The 11,171-nt window shown below is 33.5% G+C and overlaps 1 protein-coding gene across 1 annotated transcript in view; it reads right to left on the bottom strand.

Annotated features, from left to right (window-relative positions):
• The window catches only part of LOC110017818 (alpha-galactosidase-like), a 21,869-nt gene extending 13,214 nt beyond the window's left edge, over positions 1-8,655 (bottom strand). Inside the window, exons 1-4 of the mRNA XM_020714935.1 lie at positions 8,371-8,655; positions 8,203-8,261; positions 3,961-4,017; positions 3,844-3,878 (exon numbers count right to left, since the gene is read on the bottom strand). Coding sequence (XP_020570594.1) covers positions 3,844-3,878; positions 3,961-4,017; positions 8,203-8,261; positions 8,371-8,552 — 333 coding nt within the window. The 5' untranslated portion in view covers positions 8,553-8,655. The remainder of the gene's footprint in view (positions 1-3,843; positions 3,879-3,960; positions 4,018-8,202; positions 8,262-8,370) is intronic.
• Positions 8,656-11,171: the final 2,516 nt, after the last annotated feature.

An 11,171-nucleotide genomic window follows, 5' to 3' on the forward strand; every position in this document is an offset into this window, starting at 1 on the left:
GCGTCGAAATTCAAATTTCACAAAATCTCGACCCGCGATCGATCGTCACAAGTGGTTTACTCGAGTCCCCGACAAATAACGGTGCAGTCAATGCGAATTGCAGCAATCGGACGCGTCGACTCTCCGAATCGCGAAGCTGGTGCGCGCAGGAGTGTGAATTGTGCAGAAGGCCACCCTAAGGCTCAAAAAGGTCCTATAGGGATCCCTTTTGGGTTTCCTCATGTTGGTTTCACCCTTCTAAATGCTAGAAGTCGATACCACACACTTGGAACCACAAAAGAGGACGAAAATAGGTCAAATTACAATGAGGCGGGCACCACTTCTAAGGTTCTAAGATAGTCAAAGGGAGATCCCTAAGGCTAGATCCTAAACCCTAAGAGGAAGACTAGACCTCACTAAAAATGAGGTCAACAGCACCTAACAAGCCTATAACAACACAATGTATGTTAGTTTATTTTCTTTATGGTTATCATTCGCATATTGCTCCTCTTCAAAGAGTAAAAATATTTGTTAAAGAGTCCTTTCAACTTACAATAAAGGAAAACCACATTATTGTACCTACCAAAAAACTTATTTCTATCATGATTGGAGATATACTCATAGGTCGCACCCTAAACAATAATCCCTCAGTGTATTTTTTATCGCATAAATCATCAAGTTTATTAATCACTTTTTAGAAATAAGTAGATTATTAATATTATTTGACTATGATGTCTTTATAATATAACATAACGTCATGAAAATGCTTATAAAGAGGAGTCAGTGAGTATATATTGTTACATGTGTAGAATGAATAATCTTAGTTTTTTATAAAGTTTGTTGAAGAAACTCTTGGTCTAGTATAAAGACTATAATTTAAGCAACAACCTGTTTGTGATTGTTTCCTCCAAGATACATCAAGATCTCATCCATCACAGTCGGACCAATGAAAGAATTTTCATTTATGTCTATTTTACATTTCTCTCATGTTCTCAAACATATTTGAATAATTGGACACAATGGAGAAAAATGATTCATGTAGCTTACCACACTTAGTGGGATAAATATTTGTTTGTTGTTCTCGAACATATTTGAACGCCCCATGAGTATATTCACAAATGATTGTTGGAATATAATACTGTTCAAGCCATCAAATTTTTTTATCTCATACTTCTTGGTCATTATATTTCACATTAGACTGCTATATTAGTTATTAAAAAAAATACTTAACTTTTAGGTGGAGGCATTTTAAGAGAGAATATAATAAATATACAAAATAATAATAAAGAGAACAATTATCATTAAAAAAGATATCTTTATTTATGTGATTCAGTAAAACTAATAGCCTACATCCACAAGAGAGCAAAGAGTAACCTAGCCAACATAAAGAAGCCATATGGATGTACAAGCAAAAGGACCACAAGAAAATATTTTTTTCTTTAGACTCAAGTATACTCAATCTTATTAGAGGAAAAAAAAACCCCAAATCTCTCAAATGAAATAAAAAACTAAATAACACAAATAGAATAATAGATAAACAAAATCTGAATAATGTTAAAGCGTACCTACTAAATAGTTTCCAAAAATGTTTTCTTCATGTACATCAATGGAATTGTTAAAAAAAATTCTAGCACCACCATGCTTCACAAATGAAAAAGACAAAATCCCTAATTTCTTTAAATGCTCAGAAAACCACTTCAATTTTAATACTTATTACCAACTAATCATTAAATCTCTAATCAAAGGAAACATAACTCTCTCTCTCTCTCTCTACACACACACACACACACATATTGATACCGGAGTTAACTCAACCAACAATAGACAACAAATATTATTACTGAAAAAGACAATAGACAGTTGCAAAATAACATACAGAAAGGAAAATAACAATACCACATACAATACTTCACTCAACTAGATGCATATCCCGAAGGGGATGCAAGATGTATGAGAAGTTAGTGGTGAGCAGCAGGTTGGGAAGATGTGACGTGGTGGAGGTTTGTAGGTAGGAAGATGGGGCTACAGTGTGGTGGTTGGACTGCAGGGGAAAGGGGTGGGATCGGTTGGTGGGTATTGACTCTCAAGGATAGCAGGAGTAGTAGGAAGAGAGTATTTGGCGGTCGGGTGACTGGCTGGGGGAGGGAGAACGGCTGGTTGGAGGGGTGGTAGGGGCAGGAGGATAACGAGGAGGTTGTCTGGTGGTTCCTGTAGTGAGGAGATGGGACGGTGGCCTTGGAGGTTGTCTGAGGGGGGAGTGCACGAAAAACACCAACCATGGCTGTCTTGGGTGGCTACAATGAGAAAAGGCGTGCGACAATGAAGGGATGGATGCGAGGGCCTCATACACGCTACAACCGGAGCACCACCTGTCTTTGGATACAACCCTAGAAGGGAGAACTAGAGATGATGATGGTTGTGCCGACAAAAAAAAAACATACACAAACTAATCTCAACACAACAAATAACATATATATAATACTAGGATAACTAAGGAGGACTCCACTCTTATTGGGCGGCAAGCCTTAGGCCCAAAGGAGGGGTCGGTCAGACCCTATTCATGCCCAGTTGAACTGGTTCAGTTCCTGGATATCTCCCACTTCCGGTCCAGGCTGGGAGCACCTGTGACATACATACAACTTGGGACATTTCAAGCTCAACTTGAATTCAATTAAAAAATAAATAAAAAGGTTGGTAGAATAACTTAGATTGACATTGTTATATATTTTGAACACTTTTTCTATGCCATATGCTATAAAAAAAAGTGATTTTCACCACCTATTCATAGATTGCATTCCTCTAATATGTTAGTTACAATATTAAAAAAGGTTTTAAGAATATGTTGACTTTTTGAGTGTAAGAAACACTGCTCTTAGGAATATCAAATGACTTTAAGGTGATTGTCCCATTTGAACACTCATAACAGATATAGGAGTAAGAAGGTGCAACAAGATGGCAGAAATAATGAAAACTTCGAACTAATTTCATTTTAAAGTACAAAATGGCCATTTGGAACTGACAAATATTTTGGCATTTCCATATAAAACTAATCATTCAAGTACATTATGTGTTGGTTTGATTTGAAGGAATTAAGGAAAATGCAAATGTATTTTAGTATCACGATTTGAAATTGGGAGTCAGGATCAAATATAATTAAGGGCTCATTTGGATGCTTGAAGTTATAAAACATTGTTCGAAAAGTGTTATTTATTAGATATTCCTTCAAATAGTTGCATTTAGTTAGAAAATAATATGGATTTTGAACTCTGTAAACAACATCAAAATCCATAAAAATGATGATCTCATTTTCACATTTAAAAATTAAGAATGAAATTAGCATTTCAGAAATATAGTTTATGTAATCAGATGAGCTATAGTTAAATATTTGATTCACCTAAGAAATATTAACAACTGTTTTTTTTCATTACTATTCACAACCCAACCCTCATGAAACAAAAGAGAAAATAAATTGAAACATCGGTGTGGCTTGCATGTCTCGTTTCAAGAAAAAACTCAATTTCTCATTAATGAGATGAAACTAGAAAAAAATTTCACTCAATCTCTACTCAACCAGACAAGCTGGTAAAAAAACAAAAATCAATTCAATTATTTTACCATTTCCTTTTCCTTTTCATTTCTCTTTCAATTCATTCAAACCAGATGCAGGCTAAACATGTAAAAAAAAAAAAAAACAGCTATAGTTACAAACAAGAGTTACAAACAAGAAAAAAAAATCCCTTAATTTCTCCTCAAACAAGCAAGTAGCTTAAAACTAATGTCAATTCAAGTCCTTTATCATTTCCCGCTTTAAATCCAAACCATTTAGAAACTAAACATATAAATAGAGCAGTCACAGTTGCATACCTGGGAATCCCTAATTGATTCACCCCAGCAATCATCTGTTTGAAATAAGATGATCATTCAATCAGATTTAAAAGATTGAAAATTGTAAGTATTTTCTTTCCTTAAGGATTTAAATACCTAAATTTACGTACTTGTAGCCCAATGATGCTAGACCAGTTGAAACCAAGGCATCAGCTACAGCATACAATAAAATTGTTTAATGAAAATGAACACTAAAATTTTGTTTGGTTTGAGTTAAATAGAAGAAAAGAATTTGCTAATATAATGAATGTTATAGATATTGTATTTGTTTTGTATACAAGATTATTGGGTTTGAATGCAAAAGGTGAAATATAAATATAATTACCCTATTTGTTATGAATCCCAATAATAATCAGCGTGACATTCTATCTTGATCATAAAAGATATCCAAGGAATATGCAAATGCCTCAACAAGGTCCAACAACTAAGCTTGTAGAGGTGGTCTTTTGGGTGACCATTTTCAGCCATGAATGTGAGACTTCTTTGTCATATACGTATAGGGATATGTTGAAGTAGGTATTGAATTTCTCTCATATTGAATATTTAAGAAAATATTAAGAAAATATTTTGTAAAAATAATTGTGATTGTTCCCTACCCACAAAGTTTTTTAGGTTGAAAATATAAGGTTCGGTCATTATCATATAATGTTCAACATTGGTTTCCTTTTGATCACACTCCCTAACATGTTGTATCATTCAGCTAATTCAATTAGAGCTAAGTAGTTCAAATATTTTGTGGCTCCCTTAGGAAATGGTGGTCATCAAGTTTTGTCAAGTAAATTCAATAATGAGTACAGTGCCAAAATAGTCCTCAATTATTTACGTAGGGTCATTTTAGTCCCAAAGTTTATATAAGTGTCAAAATAATCCCCGACTATTTTAAAATTGAGCTCTAATAATCCTCAATGGGACTAATTTAACCTTAATTTAAAGAATAGGGGGACTATTTTTGGCACATCAATAAACTGTGGGAATAAAACAATCCACATAAATAGTCGAGTACTATTTTGGCACTTTACTTGTTCAATAACAAATAACTCATAAAATGGCACCACATAATGGAGTGGTCTCAAGAATAATGCTTGTTTGCAATAGGATTTTGCCAGTGGTTGGGTCGATTAAAAACATATTTTTTTATATCATTCAGTGATATAAATCAACAATAACTGTGAACTACAATAGATTGTTAAGCTTTAGAAATTACATCCAAAACCTAATAACCAAATATATAAAACTTAATTGTTAGATAGTATGTTAATTGTGATTTATTTGACATTATTTAGGACACGTAGTATGTTAAATAGAAATTTTATTTGATAATGTGTATGCACTATTTTGCATATATATTTTACAATTTATGCTTATTTAAATAAACCCTATTTCATGGCATCTTCAAAATTGGAAAATCTTTTCATAAATCAAGTTGAGTTCATAATATTGTAAAATCATGAGAACATCATTAAAAATAGATGAATTCTTCTTAATCTCATGTTAAACTACAATTAGTTTATTATGCATGGTACAGTTCATAAGATAATTGGTTTTTAGTAATGTATTTATAATTTTACAAGCTAAAATTTAATTTAACTAAGTGTACGGATATGACAACAAAGCTATCAAAAGGCATCCATTAAGGGAAAAAGAAGTGTACCCATGTAATAATTTCTCTTGAAATTTTCATTCAATCGACTATTTCTATTGAATGTCACTCGACCCAATGCATCGTCTGCTTGATATCAACTACAAGTTTGCTTGGACTTATTAACTATAAAGATATTAATCAACATATAAACATTTGTTGTTAAGAGGTGATCATTATCAACTCTCCAAAAATGATGAGGAGAAATGCCCGATCATTAAGGAATGCAATAATCAATCGTAAAATGATTAGACTTCAACTCGACCTTACAAGTCTTCAAACTTTATAATAATCCTTGTATTTTGCCAATGAGAATAGTGCATAATTTCTACCCCCACTAAAGCGGATGTAAGACCACTAAATTAAACCACTAAATAGGTAATACTTGGTTGTTTCTTAGGATTAGTGATGTGGATGTTCCGACTCCAATGTTAAGCGGATCGTGGCAACTCCCACATCGAGTCGATCGCGACGGCTCTGATACTAGATCTTTGTGATCCGGGATAGTAGAATCTCGTGATTCCCATGATCCCGCAAGCATGATGGACGGGATTCTGCATCGTTTCACATCAAGAGGGGAATTTTCTGAATATTGTTGCTACCAGTCCTTGTGGGCCCAAAATTTCTTATATTTCTGAACAAGAATCAGACTTTTTTGTTCGAGGGACTATTTATATGTTGTTATTTTCTATTTTAGGGGACATTTGAGTTCGTGTTTTACAATGTGTATATTGTAACCTCTGATTTTTTCCATAACGAGTGTTGTATACTCTTCCATTTGCTTGCAAAAAGTGTATCTATAGATTATTCAAAAATAAGCGGTGAACCTTATCGACATTTTTACGATGTTGTTGTGGTTATCTTTAGTATTTTTAGTTGGGATAGCCGCCAAACGATTGATATCCCCATTCGAACACCATCGACCTCACATGCTTTTATTCCCTTGTTATTCCACAACTGCCTCCCTACTAAATTAACTTCTTAAACACCATCTAGAAATCATAGAATAGTATCATCCAGTATCAGAGCCTTGCAAACCAAAAACTTTTATGGTTTTGTACTTTCTACACCTAAACCTAAAATTCACATAATCTAAACCTCCACCAAAAAGCCAACTCGACATCTGCCACCAAAATCCTAAGTACTCGGCCAAACTTTGACCCTCAAAAAAAAAATTCCTGCATCACCCACCTAGCCCTCACCCTACCCTTAACCTTAACCCTAATCCACTCTTTCATTTTCCGTCAAAACTTCAATTGGAAGAATGGGATGTCATGTCGCTAAGGAGAAACCCTTAACGAGATGTTCAAAAGATCCTCCGACTACAACAAAGGTTTGCCACTTTCGAGAGTAGACAATCCGGTGAGATCACCCAAAGCCACAACAGTGACTCACCAAATCAAAAGAAGAAAGTGAATCATTTCCACCAAGAAGCTCCGAGTGATGAAGAGTCGATGTTGTGTCGATTTGACATTGAATATCAGAGGAGAAGCCAAAATTTTAAAGTAAATATGGATTTACCAGATTTTCACGCTCATTGGGATCTGGATGAATACATGGAATGACTTCAAATAGTGGAACATTTTTTTTAGTACAAAGACATTCCCCAAGATAATAGACTTAAATTGACAATCATCAAGCATAGAAAGAAATTTTCCTTATGATGTGGGAAAACCTATCCTTATGACGTGGGAAAACCTAAAGTGCTTTCGACAATGGAAAAGGAAGAGTAAGATTATCATATAGTCTAAGATGAAAAAAGAGATGCAACACAAATATCTTCATTTGCATTACCAACAAGATATATTAATAAAACTCCACAGCTAAAATTGGTCTATTCATGTTAAAATGTGAGTTGGTGAAACTAGAAGAGCACACAGTGATGAGATACCTTGGAGGACAAATGACATTTATCAATAATATGATACGGTTGTAATTGTATTAGTCCCTACTTGATGTACAAACCTTAATTTTGAAGGTAAATAAATAATGTCACCAGACAATCGATACACCTTATAAACAAAGTTTAACCCTGGGATGAGACAGTAAGAGTACAACCATTGGAACACCCAAGCCGATCTTACGTAAGAAGAAACCCATCTATAGTGCAGAAAAGGCGGAGACCACCAACACTCCCAAATCCATTCAAACTAGAAAGTGCTTCAAATGCCACTACTTTAAGCCTATTATGTTTGATTGGCCAAATAGAAGGGTAATCTTTTTCATACTTGAGAAAATGGACAATGACACAAGAGAGAATGGGGACCATTTAAACGTATTAAATTAAATATCATATCAGAAAATTTACAAGACCATCGATCTATTATGCCAGATTTGACTTTTTCATATGTAAATAACAAAACAACTCTGAAAAGTCCAATGGTAGGGAAAATTAGTCTGACATTGATGCTGAGTGTTGGCTAAGAACGATGTAGCACGCGAAAAAAGTAGTTGAAGAGAAAGAGAGAGAGAGAGAGAGAGAGAGAGAGAGAATCCCCGTTTATGATCAACTCAATCAAATTGAATTCGATAGAACTACAATTATTCACTCCAAATATTATAAACACTAGATTGCAGAGATTGTCAAGCTTCACCCACTCAGAAACAACGGAAGCAAACAAGAGAGTTCACTTCAGAAACGGAGATAGATCGAGCGTGAGAAAGTGAGAGAAAGAGAGATGAAGAGAGAGCACACGTACCAGTTTCCCTAATCATCTTCTCGTCGATTTTGCACTGAAAATGATTCCAACTATTCCACCTACATCATTACTCTCAACTCAATCAACATCAGCAACTAAACAAAAAAAAGTTCGAAGGAAGAGGAATCAATGAAAGCATAAAGTATCCAAAAAAGCACATTAACTTACCCCATCGGAGGAGTTCGGCCAAGGCCATTATCCAAGACGAAACTCCCCCTCCTCGTCCCTGCAACCCACCGCCGTCTATCCTCCACAACCCGCCCAGCCACAGAGATCACCAGAAGCATCAAAGCCAAAAAAATGGCAGCCAGGGTCGTCGGGCCGATCACGACCCGCCTCGGCCCATCCATACTCTTGCCAAATTATTTCGCAGGGTGGTCGATGAACAGAGGGGAAGTGGGAAGTACCACTAGGAGATCACGAGAGTAGGGAACTTCTGAAATAGCCGCTAAGCGCAACTGCAGCTAATTTCATCCGCAGAGGAATTATTTCACTCTCTATTTATTCAAAATAATAAGTAATTTTTATTTTAGCTATATTTACATATAGACCACCAAAAATGTTGATATTTACAAATTCAACATCATATGATTTTTTTTTTAAAAGCCAAATTAATTTAATTAAACGTGCCACCATAAAACTATTGAGAATTTGATTAAAAAAAAATTTATTTCGGCTTTTATCATAAAATTTGATATTTGAGCCACAATTTGAAAATTGGATAAAAGAGAGTGGTTAATTTGTAAAAACTTAAGTTTTGGGTGGTTTGTATGTAAATCGTCCTACCGGAAGATTTTTTTTTTTTAATATTTGTAAATATAATATAAAATCAACACCAGCTTGTAAATGTTTAAGAAAATAATATCAAAGTAGAAGTTGGAGCAATAATATTTTATGTTATAATAAGAAAAAAAGATATTTTATCGATAAAAAAAATTGCCTAAAAAATATAATAATAATAATAATTATTATTATTATTATTATTATTATTATTATAAAAATAGAAATTTATTATACTTAAAACCTTATTATAAAATGAAATTACAACATTAGAAAATATAAATTATATCATAAGATTAATTAATACACTGGCATTACTTGCACTAAAAGGGTATCTCAGAATAGTATGAGTGTCAAACTAGAGAGCACTCCACAAATTGTTAACCGGTTATCATAGCATTGTTTGGTTTTGAATAGAGTTGTTGATGATCTGATTTTGAGTTGAGTTGGGGTCGACTTGAATGTGGTCGAAATCTGCTCGTGACTCGTTATATTTGATTTCAGGCCAAGCCGGCTCCAAATCAAAATGGGCCGGCTCAAATTGAGTTTTTTGAATATGTTTCAGCTCTAAAACAGCTCGATCGGCCTCAAAATTGAAACTAACGGACTCAAATTCAATTTTTTGGATTAGTTCCAGATCGAAATCGGCGCCTAATTTGCTCACGATTTATTTTATTCAATTTTACTTAGCATTATAAATATAACTTTCATAAATAAAAAATATTACGAGCCGATCTCGAGTTGGTTTGAGCCACTTTATCTATGGCTCAAAATCAGCTCAAAAAAATTTGATCCAAAGTTTCGCCTCGATTATTTCGATCTGATCTCGATTTTAGCCAATATATAAATCAATTTTTGAGCAATTAATGAACTTCGAGCTAACTTACGAGTGACATTTTGTAAATAGCCACACACACACACATGTTGTGTAAAACCTGCAAAGCAGTGAATACAGTATTTTCTCTAATTAGGAGTCTCAAATTTAAAAACATATTTTATCCGTTAATTTCTAATGTAATTATCACTAAAACATAATATTTCAAAATAAACTAAAAAAAACCCAAAAACATTTTTTTTTTTTTACGAAAAACTTAACCTTATTGTAGCGGCAATTATTTTATTTTATTTATTATTATTATTTTAAAGTTATAACATTGTTTGCCGTTGAAGCACGGGGAAGTTATCGCGTTGTTGTGTGGTTGACGAAAAATCATTCCATACGAAATGCATGCGGTTTTTTATCTCCATCGTTGATCACAGGGAAGATGTATTTCAATGAACCCCATTTAAATTTTTTTTTTTTTAAAATGTTGTGATCAACGGTGGAGATCGAACACCGCATGCATTTCGTATGGAATAATTTTTTTGTGATTGATAGGTGGAGATCATGTTTTTTTTCTAATTTTTAACTTGTATTTTAGTTTTATTTTTTTAAAATTTGAAATTATATGTATTTTTTTATTTATATATTACTTATCCTATGCTAACTAGCGTGATTTTAAATTTGTTAGGATTCCTCTTGTTGCTATTACCGTCCCAAACCTTGTTATTTACAAATTTAGCACCCACTTTCATTTATTTTTCAAATTCTCACTCAAATGTCAATACATAGGTTCAGTAGTAGAAAATGTCATATGAATAGGGCTGTTAAAAAAGAAAAAACTATTGTGCACCGCACGCAAATTAGATTGGGCCCACTCTAATAATAAAAAAAATAAAAAAATCTATTTTAGTAATCCTGATCGAACACCGCACGCAATAATCGCTCGTTAAAACGACCGTTCGAGAACAATTCGTGTTTGGTTAATTAAGAAGCTCGAGTTCAATTCATTTACTAAACAAACGAGCCGAACATAAACAATTCTGTTATGCTCAATATATAAATAAGCCAAACACGAACAAAAATTTGTTTGGTCGTGCTGACCTGTTTTAGCTCGAAATAATTTAATTTACTACAAAGCTACAAACAATTGCAATCAATCAAAAGTTTTAATTAAAAAATATAAAATCAAATATATTAAATTATACTTACTATAAATAATAAAATTTAAATCTCGCTCTAAGCCTCCAACCCTTAACATCGTACTGCTACATGACTAGGATTGTCAAAACGACTCTTTGTTCTCAAATAGCTCGTGTTCAACTCGCTAAGCAAACGAGTAGAACATATATATATATATATATATATA

This window comes from Phalaenopsis equestris, unplaced genomic scaffold, assembly GCF_001263595.1.
Source record: "Phalaenopsis equestris unplaced genomic scaffold, ASM126359v1 Scaffold000002, whole genome shotgun sequence".
NCBI lineage: Eukaryota > Viridiplantae > Streptophyta > Magnoliopsida > Asparagales > Orchidaceae > Phalaenopsis > Phalaenopsis equestris.